At 40.1% G+C, this 14,670-nt stretch overlaps 1 protein-coding gene across 1 annotated transcript; it reads left to right on the plus strand.

Annotated features, from left to right (window-relative positions):
- The first annotated feature begins 3,288 nt into the window (after positions 1-3,288).
- Positions 3,289-12,807, plus strand: gmnc (geminin coiled-coil domain containing). The gene is made up of 4 exons (XM_015378105.1): positions 3,289-3,407; positions 8,066-8,145; positions 8,307-8,423; positions 11,706-12,807. Exons 1-4 carry the CDS (start codon positions 3,290-3,292, stop codon positions 12,588-12,590), a joined length of 1,200 nt encoding a protein of 399 aa, XP_015233591.1. The 5' UTR covers position 3,289; the 3' UTR covers positions 12,591-12,807.
- Positions 12,808-14,670: the final 1,863 nt, after the last annotated feature.

Here is a 14,670-nt window from a genome sequence, read left to right on the forward strand (position 1 = left end):
AGGACTTCCACAGTTCCTGTTTCAGCCCTTAAAGGTCATTGTTTATGTAGTATTTATTTACTTTATGTCACTGCCTGTAAAGGTCAGTGCTCCTCTAGTTCAGCTCTATGCCTTTAAGAGGCAATATTTTGTACGGTTTATATTTTAGGACCAATTCAAGTCTCAGGAAATGAGTTCTCACATCTTAGGGAAAAACCTTTTCAGGTTTTAGGTCTAACAAAAAACTTCTTGGATCTTAGGAGAAAATTGATCAGGTCTCAGAAGATGACAAAGCTCTTTTTAAATAAATTTACAGAACTTCAAAGAAGCAGATATTTGATTTGAACTAAGACATTTTCACCTAAAAACATCTTCAAGGCTTATTTTGGGTCATAGAAAGAGTAATACATGCATGTTTTAGTCATATTTATTTGCCACTTTTGCCACCACTGTTGTCCGAGCTTGACCATTTCGCTTTGACCCACAATGCATCATGGGAAATGGAGTGATGCTGGATGTTTTAGGCAAGGATGTAGCTTTAATAAATTCAAATACTTGCTCAGTTTTTTCTTAAAACCTGAGAATTAAAAGGTTTTGTACAAAGGATTGAGACCTGTCAACAGTGTTGCCAACTCAGCGACTTTGTTGCTATATTTAGCGACCCCTGCAACAACTCTTTTTCAAAACAGCGACTAGCGACAAATCTAGCGACTTTCCTGGTGTCTGCCATGGGGCGCCTCCCGTGTCCCAACCCTGTTTTCCCGCTTCCGCAGGAGTCCCTCTCAGCGCTGCAGTCAGAGCCACAGCATGTTTACCCTCAGCTTCCAGACTGCAAATGAACCGCTCGCATGTGCAGGGATTGACAGCACAGGTTGATCACGCTGAAGTCAGCTCCCTCAGTTGCTGAACCTGCCATAGAGAGCCTTGACCAATATGATGAGGACCCACTCAAGCACAGCCTGCGTGTGTGGAGGGAAATCTTATTGGTTTGAAAAAAAATTAACAATAATTACCATTATTGGCTCACATTGTCATTGATTCTTTGTAGCCTTTTTTTGTTCCATTAAGATTGTTAATTGTTGTTGTTCAAAATGTTAATGTTTTGCCATGCTTTTTAAGCTCCTTAGTGGAGCACAAGGGGAAAAAAGTAAAAAAAAAGTTTAAAAAATATATATTATGCAAATTAGGCAATGACGTCATTCAGCGACTTCTAGCGACTTACAGCACAGCCAATAGCTACTTTCCTCACAGAGGAGTTGGCAACACTGCCTGTCAACCTTTTCTTTTTAAGACATGTTAACTGAGTTCCTGAGACCTGCAGTTGTCCTAAAATGTACACCCCAGTTTTGATGGTTTCTATCTTACAAGTACAGCTAAATTGTTTGTAGTTCCTCTTTCTTTCAGGTGAGGGCAGTCACTGTTATTTTTATCTCTACCTGTAGAGGTCAGTGTTTCTGTAGTTTAGCTTTCTGCCTGTAGATGGGGATGTTTTTATTACCAATCGGTTTTACACTCTGTCTATTGAAGGCTGAGCAATGTTTTCAAATTTTTCATGTGTCTGGGCATACACACCAGCTACCTGCGTACACTGATATTACACCCGTTACAAACCCAGGAGCATAGATGGTTACATGGCTTATTAAAATAATGAGATTACAGCAGCAATTTCCAATGGTTTACTTTTAATATAAATGATTTGGCCATCTAAAGCTTTGACCAGGGAGTGGAGTAAAATCACTTGCAATACATATTGCTGCATATCAGGTAGGTTGTATCAGGTCATGTTAGGTGGGTCTAATCCAGCTTTTATTGCTAACTGCAGTGTGTGCTTTACTAAACCCGTAGAATAGGCAAATAAGAGACCGGGTTTATTGTACTAATATAGTACACCGCCATGCAGGCGTGCGCACACCTGTGTGTGTGTAATTAAGTCAGTTTTTTGGTAAATGCCCTACGGCAGAGATTTTCTACCATGTGTGAGCAGTGTGCGATTTTGCAAAAGCTCAGAATACCAAAAATCGTAGCGCCTAGCAGCTGTGTCTAGCTCCTATTTGTTAACCTTTCTTGGGGTTAAGATCCAAGACAGTATCCTAAATAGGTAAGTCTTACTCCAAACAGCTTTCAACCTTAAAAACATCATCACATGATGGAAACATATAATAATACTAGACGATTTGCTTTCCATTTTGATTCAGATGGACCATTTGTCTTTGTAGATAGTTCCCACATGACTGATGCTTGGTTTTCTATTGTTGGGTTCAAGAGAGTCAAAAAAGATGTGATAAAACAGTAAAAAGAGGTTTTCATTAAATCCAGAGATTCAGAAAAAGTGCAGTTAGACAAACTTTGCTACTAAGCATCGAGTGAGGCTGACTAATACTCAGAGGACACAGAAGCTGTCTGATATGGAACAGATTTGTGATCGATTTTTTTATTAGCATAAAGGACATTGTCAAATATTTCAACAAAATCTGTGTAGCTTTCAAATCTACATCCATGTTAACTATGGAGAGTAGAAGAGAAACGTCTTATTACATTTAAATGCAGAAATTTCTGTTAAAGTCATGTAAAAAGGTCCATATAAATTAGATTTATATTCATCCAGGTTTTAGATTAGAAACAAAGGGCATAGAAGCATACTGTAGAAGCAAATATCAGTTACTTTCATGGAAAAACAATATGGGTTACTGTCCTTGTGTTTTGCACTTGTCCACCTCCAATTAACCTATTACAATAACAGTTGTCTTTGCTTTGGACTTTTTTTTAAGGACAGATGATCTAATGGGTCTCTGTAACACACTCCAGCACTTGACAAAGCTACGGCTCATGAAAATCTTTGTCAGCTACTCATAATGCTGTTCCTGAGTAACACCACTCACTGCTATACTATAATAAAGGCACTCAGACTTAGTAATTCCTTACGTAGTGTTTCTGTATTTCCTGTCTATACCTGTAAATGTTGATGTTTTTGTAATTCGTTATCATGTCTGGCCAAAGATGTCAGTTTTTTGCAATGCCTCACTCAGTCTGTTTGAGGCAGTGTTTCTTTTTTCCACATAATGAGGTCAGTATATCTACGTTTCAGCTCTCTGCCCCTAGAGGGTGGTGTTTTCCAGTCCTTTCAGGTGACCCCATGGCCTCAGTTCACAGGAATTCAAAGGAAATATGTCTACAACACCTTTATTGTAATATGTCCACATGTCTATTTACATAAACCCTCCGTGTCCTCATGCAAAAAGAAGATTGCACTAGTTACCTCTCTTCCACAGCTCTGTTAGGATCTCTATTCTAATGCTTCATCATTCACTTTATGCCAGGAGACTTTGACAGCACCATCGTTCGTGTTTCCATGGAAACAGTGGCCTCTGCCTGGGAACATGGCCCCTCAAACCTTTGTGACTTTGATGAGAGCAGGAAGATGCTGTGGGGTGAGTCAAACATTGAATGTTACTATTTCGTGGTCTGGACCTGATCCCACCATGCAGCTGAATCTCAGCTCTAATTCAGGCCCATGGTGGCACTGGAAAACCAACTCTCATAATCTAGCTCTGTTAATTCAGCCTTTATTGTGAAAGGTCATGAACAGGTCTGTACTCTACTGACAGAATTTTAGCCATCACTGGAGAAATAAAGGCTTAATTCAGCTTTAAAGGAATCTGTGTACCACAGTTTACTTGTGAGACAGAGGTATTTCACATCAGCAATCATCTTTTTTTTCCCCCACTTATAAGTGAAAAAGTAAAGATAGGGATCTGTAACATTTGACATATCAGTTGGAAATTAAATATTTGAATCCCATCTGAATCAGGAATCGGGGATTTGACAGACCAAATCCTGACAAACATTTAAACTTCTGTTTGATCTTCAGATTAGCTCATAAGCCGAACATGGAGACCTTTATGGATTGAGTTTTAATGTCTGAGCAGCAGCATCCAAGGAATACCTCACCAGCGTGTGGCTTGGAGCCCATCACTAATGGACTATACAGCAGGGGAGCAGTGTTCTTTTAAGTGATGAATTGCTCTTCTCCATCTGGTTATCAGACAGTATGGTTCCTAGGAGAACCATACTGTCTGACTGTACTGTGCCATGTGTAAAGTATGGTGGAGGAAGTATTATGCTGTTGGCCATATTTCGGGAACAGGAGTTGGTCCCTTATTTCCAAGGAGAGAAACTTTGATTGACTTAACCGATCAACAGTTGTTTTGCCCCTGACTGTGTAGGAATAGTTTGGAGATGGTTCCTCCCTCTACCAACAGGACTGAGCTCTAGGCAACAAAGTCAGGTCCACCAATAGAATCCAATAGAATATGTTTGGCATTAATTAGACTGGGTTTCCACACCATTTCCTCAAGTTCCGGGTACCAAGTGTCCATTTACCCTTTACTTCATGCTACAGTTTGAAGTATCATCTGTAGCTACATTTACATGAACATAAGTAACTGGAGTAAAGAGCCAGCCAGACTAAAAATGCACCATGTGAACATGGCAGCTGGAAGATTCTGAACTCATTTGACAGCTTATACTAGCAAAAGTTCCAATCTGCATGCATGCATGTAATAACCATGGATATACTGCTGTGGCAGTATATTCCAACATGCATGTTTACATGACACATTTCCACCCCCATTGTCCATTTTTGTGTGATTTCTTATGCCAGTAGAAATGGTACAATCTGATTATTTTAAATTTTCAGTTGGATCAGGAACGTTGGTGCATGTGGTACTATCCAATAAGCAATTTTTGTAAGATGTAAATTCAATAAAAAAAAAGTCACTTGCCTAGAATTTGCTGGATCAGAATTAATTAATTTATTAGAAAGAAAACACTCTTATTAATTGTGTTAATAGTGCTTAGAGTCACAGTAATGTTAAGTGATAGCTAAATTAGGCTTTGCTGGGGCCTATGAAGACAGAATTCTGCCAAAGTGCCCACACATAATAAACACTCTTACGAGCAGTTTTATTTAAAACGCAGGCACATAAACTAAACTCCACATGCATTTTGAACATTTAATGCTTGCAGATTTAATACCATAAGGCCCCCGAAATGTCACAAGCAGGCGTACATGCTGCTTCTCTGCGCTCTCTTGGGTTTTAATTGACTGTAGATTCTCTACTAGCTGTGCGTCGATCCGTTTCTGTGCACTAATGACACCATTTGTCAGTTTGTGGGTGGAACCAACCTGAGAAAGTAACTGGCTGGTATTGCCTAATTTTGAGGAAATTGTTTCAGACAGTACCATTATCTTCTTGATTGCTGCTGGAAATGATAGTAAAGCATCTTTAGGCTAATCGCTGTTCTCTTATAGAGATAAAAACTGATTAAGCGAAGTCATCATTAAATAATTAAGCTTAACACAGTCAGGCATGTGTTCTGATAGCAGTAGCAATATGCTATAAAAAAGATTTGGGACTTTTTATAAGTGTCATGAGTGGTTTAAATGATCTGACCCACATGCAGAGAACCACTCAGAGACCAAGGAAAAAAGTTTAACAGGTTTATTAAATGTAGATGAAATACAGAAGTTGGATCTGGAACTCACTGGACTGGTGAACCAGAACTGGAAAGTCTGAAGGGGAGATCGCAGTGATCAGTTCAGGGACAGAAGGAAATTTGACTGAGGATTGAATAATACTGGAGAGGGACTCACGTTCGAGGGGGCTCTTGTCCTCCTTGAATCCAGCTTGTGGGGGGGTTAATCCAGAGAAGAGGGAACTCTTCTTTTTTTGACTGTATGATCTGGTTGAACTGTAAAGTGCCTTGAGATGACATGTGTTGTGAATTTGGCGCTATATAAATAAACTGAATTGAATTGAATTGAATTGAACTCTTTGGAGGGCGGACAGATAGACAAGCGTTGGACCCAGAGGAGTAAAGGAGCGGACTGTCACTTGGATTTCCGATGAGGACTTGAACAGATTATGTGGAGGTTTTCCCCTGCTCAGTGTGTACTCAGTTAATCCTTCCAGGGGGAGAAGGTCCAGGTATCCAGTTACTCAGGAAGGCTTCCTGCCGAAGAGCAAGGACAAAAACTAGATAAGACTCAGAGAAACAAAGCTTAGGTTAGACTCTGCTAATCTCAGCTTGGGTAGAGTACCCAAAACTGGCTAACACTCTGGCGTTGAGGTAGTGACAGCCCACTGCTCAAATACTCCTCCAGTAATGATCCAACGAGCCGCAGGTGTGCAGGGAAGCCCAACGAAGACAGGGCACCACCTGGTGGTGGAGAGAGAAAAACACACAAACAACCCACACAAACTGGATTCCTAACAATAAGCTAACCTAAATTCAGTGTAAATGTTTATATAAAACAAAATGAGACAAATAAACTCTCATAGCTGAACACAAAACTTAACATTTATAAACAGTTTGCGGCCGCTGTAAAGGTATGTTTGCGCCATATGTTTAACAGAGGTAGCGAAGGTAGTGAATGTAATGAAGTGAATGGCACTGTTTTGGTGAATTTGGCAAAATGACATTACTTTCGAGCCTGCAAAGTAAGTAAACTGAAATTCACAGGAGTACAAAAACTGAACTTTTCTTTATATTTCCATCACAAAATTCAATCACATTTAGCTCTTGAAGAACTGTTTCGCCATCCTTCCTCCAGTGCAGACTCAGGCCAGCCGCTGCCTCTCCACCACTCTGCTGCTCTGTGTGCCCGGCAGACTTCTCCCATGTACTGCTGTCTCCCTTCCTTCTCCCACAGTTAGCTTCTATAGAAGCTATAGAGGCTAACTCCCCACGTTGTCTCCCTGGCAGACTTCTCTGATGTACTCCTCCAGGCCAGCCTTAGCCTCTCCGCCAGCGCTCTGTCTCCATGGCGGACTCATCAGATCTACCCCTGTGCTCCAACGATTATCCAAAGTTAGCCTCTATAGCTAACCCTAGCCAGCCACAGGCTGTGTTTGCTCTGGCGCTGTTTCCAAGACAGGCTACTCCAATCTACCGCTGTCCTCTTCCCATCCCGGCTGGCTGTCTCATCCCGGTTCTCGTGTTCTTACAGCTGTTATTTTTGCACCGATTTCCCGCTGCCCGTGTCTGAGCTCCAGAACGCTGTCTCACCTTAGCTCTGTTGTCAGGGTGATTAATCCTCTCCAATGCAGGAAAGCTGGCCTGAGACACAGATAGGTAGAAATAGCGCTGAAAGCAACCGTCATCCAGACATAGCTTCTGGTGAACCCATGGAAACAGACAGCTTTGTTTGACTATGAAAAGTAAAAGTAGTATGAGTTGCTCCATAGAATCCTAGTCCACAGAGTTGAGGTGAAACCAAAATCCAGCAAACTTGATTATACAGTGGAGCCTTTCACCTGCCATGCAAATTTGCTTGCTGTGCAAATTGCTTTTGCTGCCCGGGAACATCTCAAGACGAGCAAGAGCAGACGAAAATGACGAAATTTTGAGTTTGAGTTTGGTGTAAATGTAGCATAAAGCATTTTTTTTATTTTGTGTCCTGCATTGTTTTTTTTTTTTTTTTTATAAAATTGTCAGATGACAGAGATGGATGTTGGATATGAATTAAGAATTATACTGTTGAAGAGAACAGCTATTAGTTTAATTAGCTAACATTACCAGCCAAAACTAGAATTATATATCTAAGATTACTGACAAACAGCTGAAACTCAGGAGGTTTCAGGTTTGTCGTTAATTAAACAACATGTGGCCATATTTGATGACGGCCGCTCACACTGAGCCTAGTTATGCTGGAGGTTTCTTCCTGTTAAAAGGGAGTTTTTCCTCTCCACTGTCGCTACAAGTATTCTTAGTATGAGGGATTGTCTTTAAGTCAATGAGTCGATTCAATGGTTTTTCCTTAGATAGAAAACTTTGAATCAATTTGACTCTATGATCTGGTTGAACTGTAAAGTGCCTTGAGATGACGTGTGTTGTGAATTGGCGCTATAGAAATAAACTAAATTGAATTGAATGTTCAGCCAATAATTAGTAAAACCTGCAGACTCTAAAAAATGTGTTTGATGCTATAGTGTTCTGCGAACGATGTTAAGAGATAGTCTTCCAAACTGGATGAATGATCACAGAGATGTTGATGATCATATTGTTTCCTTTGTCGTTCTTTTAGAATCTTATTGTGTTGTCACTCCTCCTGCTGGTCTAACGTGGACACAGCAGCTCTCTCCTCACATCCAGAGGAACAAACAGGTAACAAAAGTTCCTCAGTTCTAACATTAATTTTTATACAGATTTTAGTACTTATCCTCATTGAGTTAAATCAGTAAACATATTTGTATGTTTGTATGCAGAAAATGCAGGATTTAAATTGTTTTGTAGTGTGGTTAAGCACTCATCATATTTGCTTCCAGCTCCAGGACACTTTGCTGCAGAGGGAGGAGGAGCTGGTCAGGCTGCAGGAGGAGAACAAGAAACTCAGAGGATTCCTCAATTCCTCTTTTGTGAGGAACCTGCAGGAAAAAGCTAAGGTGAGAGCACCAAATTCAGCTGCAAAAAAGGGATTGAACTAGATCCAGACTGGTATCAAAGGAAACATAAATAATTTTGAGAGGCTTTTGGAGGTTTTGATTCCTCGTCTACATGTGTTCTGCAAATCTTAAGCAGGGATGTGATCATGTCTCATCGGGCATGCTGATCTGGGTTCTGCAGGAGAATTGGATAGAAGTGTTGCTTGTAAGGGCTCTCGTTCTAAATTGATGTCGACAGGGGAATGTTTGGGGGAGTATGGGGGCTTCATATTCACAACAGGCAATGGAGACTCAAGAGATAAGGTTGGGTCGGTGGTTTGAGCTTCATTGTCTCAGTTTTTGAGTCATTAGGGAAGAAACGTTGACCACCTTGCTTGCTGTCGTTGGTCAGATGACCATGTGGCACCAATATATATGTCAGCCAGCCCCATGGCAGCTGTGGCTACAGTGAAAGTCACCACCATCGGCTTGTAAATGACGGCATGTAGTCTAAAACACTTTGTAGTTCTTGGACTTGATAAATTGGTGGATATATACAAATCATTCACATTTATATGTGCTTTTTGCAGATTATGAAGTTCAGTTCAGTTTATTCATATAGCGCCAATTCACCAAATACATCACAGGGCACTTTATAGAGACAATATCATGAGATCAGTCAGCAAGACTGGTTGAAAGTCATTGATTTTGCAGGATTACCTCCTTCTGGAGCATGTGGTGACAGCTGACATTCTTTTGCATTATGCAAAAGAATAGCATGCATGCAGCAACAGTGGAAAGGAAAGCTCCATTGTAACAGGAAGAAAGGATCCATGTAAATGGCCTTCTACCAAGGCTGACTGGGGGCTCATGTAGACAGAAGCAGACATGGAAAATAATCAGAAGCACTGATCCATAAATGCTTAATATGTTAAGCCGGGCATACACTGTGCCAGTTTTTTTTAAGCGTTGCACACAGCTACAGCTCACACTGTACAACGAAACCACAGAGTTTTGAAATACAGTGTGAGTTCACAGCTCACAATGTATGTTCTCACACTGATGTGATCTACCTGCTCACACTGTACATCTAAAACCCTAAAAGACCCTCAGCTCCGCAGTGAGATGGCTACTCAGACTAGTCTATCCGGAAGCCAAACAAGTAGAAGAGGAATATGAAGCTCACTAGAGTGAAACGCGCTGCCTTGGCAATTTGTGCAATTTGGTGCTGACAGCCCTAAAAAGAAAAGGTGATGACGTATTTGGACAAAGACATGGCTGAGCAAACGTGGCTGAAAGAACTCAATTTCACTCGTACCCCGCCTTGCAGCTGTGTTTTCATATGAGAGGAAGAAGAAGAATCATTGTTTGCACATGCCCACTGAGTGATTTGCCAACGACGGCCGACTGAATTTCAGACATGTTTTTAAACTGCACGATCAGGCTGACAGTCGGCCCGATAGAAAAATTCTTGCACGACTGGAAAGTCAGCACTAAAAGGGCAAAAAAATCGCACAGTGTAAGCCTGACTTTATAAAAAATAGTGGTAAAGTATTTCCATAGGTGGTTCAGGTCTAAGAAAGAAACAGTTAAGTAGATGATCTATGAGCTGGTTTTCATGTCACAAAGGATAAAAGAGAGCAAATACAGTTAGTCATGCTAAAAGGTGATCCCAACAACATATCTGAGAGAAACGAGACTAAATACTGAAAAACAGGCTAACTTTATCATCTACAATCAAAGGTGTTGAGTGCAGCTGTCCAGATGATATCTCTGGGTCACAGCAAAACAGGAACAGACCAGAGGAAGCTACCATGATGACACAGCAGGGATAACACATAGATAGGAAAGGAACAAACAAAGAATGGAGAATATTAGTAAAATGAAGAAGAATGTCCTCCAGCAGTCTAAGTCTATGGCAGCAAAACTATAGAGACAGCTGACTATAACACGAGCTGGTCTAACTATAAGCTTTATCAAAATGGAAAGTTTTAAGCCTACCCTTAAAAATAGACAGGATGTCTGCCTCATAGACTAAAACTACGGTAGTAGTTCTTGTTCCAAGCACATAAGAAGTTAACTGCTATAAGCAAATGGACTCAAAATAAGCTCTCGTCATAATTATCAACCATGAAAAGTTTTTTTTTCTGTCTTTGGGTGTTCATAGTAGTGGTAGGATGGAAAAGGAAATGTACTGACCATTGCTTCACCTGCAGTAATGCTGGCTTTGCCTCAGACTGCCCTGGTGAAGAAAGAGCTCAGGTAAAGGCAGTGCTTAATTCCTTAGTTAAATTCCCCCCCTGTTCTGACAAGTGCCAAAAATCCATGGATGATGAGAGATCTTGAGGTACCATCATAGGTTAAAGGGATGTAAGGGTTTCTCTCATGGCCCTGTGATCCTGTCAACCCAACTTGGATTGATGAAAAAAGGCCTCCATAAGGACAATCTGCTTTAGTGCCATCAGACATGTCTGTTATGTCGTATTAAAAAACCTTCAGCTGAAATTCCTTCTGTAATCATCAATCAGGTAAGTTAATTATTCCTGCTGGCATCCATGTCCAAACTGCCTAATAGCAAAGCAAGAGGAGACCTCCGAGCACTGAGGTAGAGGTAGACCCTATAGGATGATGGTCGTGAGCGTGTGTTCAGTTGGTAGCAAAGAATGGTTGCAACTAAAGTTTAAACTGAAAGGCAGGGGAGCACCCTGCAAAAACCAGGTAGCAGGAATCAATGCCTCATCTGGTATCTTCTTTTGGTTAACAATAAAGACTTCTGCTTTACAGATGGTCGGTAACTCAGGATTCGGAACCTTTGCTAACTTCCTTTGGATGAACAATCTTCTTGGTGCTCCACATGAACTAATTTGAGGGCCTCTGTGAACCTTTAGGCCTATTTAGAACAATACAAAAGACCTTGTTTGTTAAAACACTATAGCAAAAACACAACCTCTGAATCTCCCTATTTATACAGTCTAACTGCATGTCTCCTAAATGTGGGAATAGATTACTTTAATTAGAAAGAAAAAAGCCTCACAAAGATTTTGCTCTACTGAACCTCTAGTGAGACTTAAATAAAGACATGTGGTCCACTGAAGGCCAAAGGAAAAACATCGGATTTTTTTAACCTACATTATAATATTGGTTGATCAATCATGTCTTGTATCCTCGACTTGCCTTAAACACCCTCAAAATATCTTCCCTGTCTCGATCCCTGAAAATAATTCAGTAAGGATTTGTTGGAGCAGAATGGACTGTGCTTCTATGTTTTGTCTGAATCCGTCTCTCCTCTTTCCTCCACCACAGAAACTAACCGCAGACAGGAGAAGAAAGCTGAAAAGGAACCTGAAGAACTCTGTTCACGAACTATCCCAAACCTGCAGTCATTCCTTCTCCCAACAGATCACCAGGAGACTCTGCAGAAACCTGACAGCTGAGTTCTGCTCCGAGTCCTCCGAGGGGCCAGCTTGTTCAGAACCAAACCTTGATCTGTGGGTCCTGCGAACGTTAGGCTTGAAGGACAGAAACACCATAGATACTTCAGGTGAATCCCCATCTGAATACAACTTCAGAAATCTGGTTTATGATGATGGCATCAACTCAACGCTGCCTGCAGAACACACACCCAGCTTCACTTTCAACTCCCCAGTGCCCTTGTCTACACTGCCCTCTGTCCAAAGTTACTGCCAAACTCTTGCAGGGGAGACGGACTATAGATCGTCTGAACCTGGCTATGCTGCCATGCCAACTCAGACCTGTTCAGGATCTCCAGAAAACTTCACTGCCCCTGTGCTGACTGAATTTCAGCCAGACAGACCTGAGACCTGCTGTATCAGTGGATCCCAACCGCTGCAGACAAGCTCTAGAATGATCTCTTCCAACTGGTTTCCACATCCAGACTACTGGACTCCATCCGACCCTGACTTTGTCTCTTTCGACTCATCCTCCAGCTCAGTACTCTGCGAATCTCAGCTGCCTTCTAGTGATTTCAGCCCCACAATTCAGCCAGATATATCTCAGCCCTCCAAACCTCCTCAGACACATCACAAAGGAACTGATTTGGCTTTCAGCATGTCCCTCAGCCCGTCCAGTAGTGTGAAGACTCACAGCTTCCCCCAGGGACAAGCCTTTATCAGGAAGGACCCAGGGGGTCGGTGGAACTTTACCTGGGTTCCTCGACAGGAACCGTGACAAACCTAAAGATTTCTCATCAAATAATGTAGAAAACTCCAGTTTTAACCTGTTGATTGTATTCCTAACAGGCCCATAAGTGTGATCCATCCTGGTGACTGAAATGTACAAAGTACAGTAGTTTATTAATTCTGCTTGTTGATTAAGGAAAACCTGGACCAGGAATTATAAAATGAACAGGAACAGGAATGAAACATGCTTCAGGTATTTTGACGAATCTCTGCAGATTCTATAAAATAATTAGAAGTAACCATAATCAGTCTAACTGTGACCGCAATAAGGGAGTTTGGTCTTAAAACCTCTAGTCAGAGAAAAAAAAAAAACTAATTGCCAGAAATGTAGTCTCAATGCTGATGTTTTCTTTTTATTTCACTTTGTTAAACTGCCAGTTTGTGTCCTTATAAACCTGTGAGCCAAAACAAGTAAAATTAGGAAGGAAAATAAACTGAGGAATATAATAAAAAACGTGAAGAAAATAAACCTGCAAAGATTCAAGAAGTGTTAAACCCAACGTTTTCCAGTTTTGTCTCCTCTGCTTTTTTTTAAACCTGTAAACAACCATTTAATCCTTAAAAGCCATGAAAATTCATTATGTGCAGTTTTGCTTGATTTATTTAGCAGCTTTATATATTTTCTATCCAGCAGCTGAACCCTTCTCATCCTCAGCATTGCTGAGAAGGCAGAAATAAAAGCTTTCAGATTCACAAAACCTCAATAAATAACCATATTGAATCACAGAAGACAAGTTTAACACCTTAATAATAGCCCCACAGAGATACAAAAAGGTTAATAAAATTTATAGATATACCCAGACCTTTCCTACCAATGAAAATATTAGGACAATGTTTACAGGTCGTTAACTTTTTTTTTTTTTTTTTTTTAACTTTGAATATAATTTTTTCAAAAATATTCACAGACGTTTATCTTGCAATAATCTGTGTTGATTTGTGAATAAATGAGCCATAAATGCTAAACCCGACTGCCAATGAAATTGGTTTCTGTTATGCGACTCTGTCTCTTAAAGGTGCTTACATTCTTCCTCTCTGTGAATAAATCTGACGATTTCTACTGTTTTATACTTGATTTATGACAGTTTTTATACAATGTTTTATGACTGAACAAATAAATTCTGTTTCAAGATGAAATGTGTTCTGTTTTTTTTAAGGTTTTACTGCACAATGCCCTGTTTAATGTTTATCAAATACCTGGATACATGCTGTAAAAATGGAAACTTTTAAAGGTTTTGAGGCCTTGTGAAATGGGTGGAGAATTAAAAAGATTTTTTCAGCATTTGGCGTGCTTCTATCTCCATCCAGGAACACTGGATCAGTGCTGAAGGTCTAATCCAGTTGGTGTTGTTATAGAAACTAGCCTTGTTCCTTATTATAATAAAGAGTAGGGGTAAAATTTGCCATGTCAGAGTGAGGACTACACAGGGCAGTTAGCCCTAAAACTAACATCAGTTCATTTAAGACCTGAACCTAGCCTTAAATCTTATGTTGGACTTAAACTCACCTGATTTACCTTACCTATTTACCCACACTATTTGTTTTATAATTAATTAATGGTCCATTTACTTTTTATAAATGATGGTTATAGTTTAGTTTTGTTTCTTTTAATTAACTTTTACAGAACTTTTATAAAATACTCTGAACTCAAAGGTGTGCTAACTCTCATAGTGAAGCCGCCCCAATAATTCCTGGTGTCCCTCAAGGTTCTTTATTCAGACATCTTTTTTTTGTTTGTTTGTTTGTTTGTTTGTTTCTTTCGTTCTAAAAAAATGTTCCAACAAAAACGTATTTAGAAAAGTAGCAAAAGGAAGGATAAACTTATAATATTTACCCCTATTCACAAAGAAATGGAAATCATCAAACAGAGGTCCATTGCAAACACACAAAGAAAATCTAATCAAATCTGAGGTAGCCATAGAATCTGAACCGGGTTTAATTAAATTTTAATTCAGTTCCGTTTATTTCTAAAGCGCCAATTAACAACACATGTCATCTCAAGGCACTTTACAGTTCACCAGATCATATAGTCAAATTGATTAAAAGTTTTCTATCTAAGGAAAATCAGTTGA

This window comes from Cyprinodon variegatus, unplaced genomic scaffold (assembly GCF_000732505.1).
Source record: "Cyprinodon variegatus isolate N-32 unplaced genomic scaffold, C_variegatus-1.0 Scaffold164, whole genome shotgun sequence".
In the NCBI taxonomy this organism is placed as follows: Eukaryota; Metazoa; Chordata; class Actinopteri; order Cyprinodontiformes; family Cyprinodontidae; genus Cyprinodon; species Cyprinodon variegatus.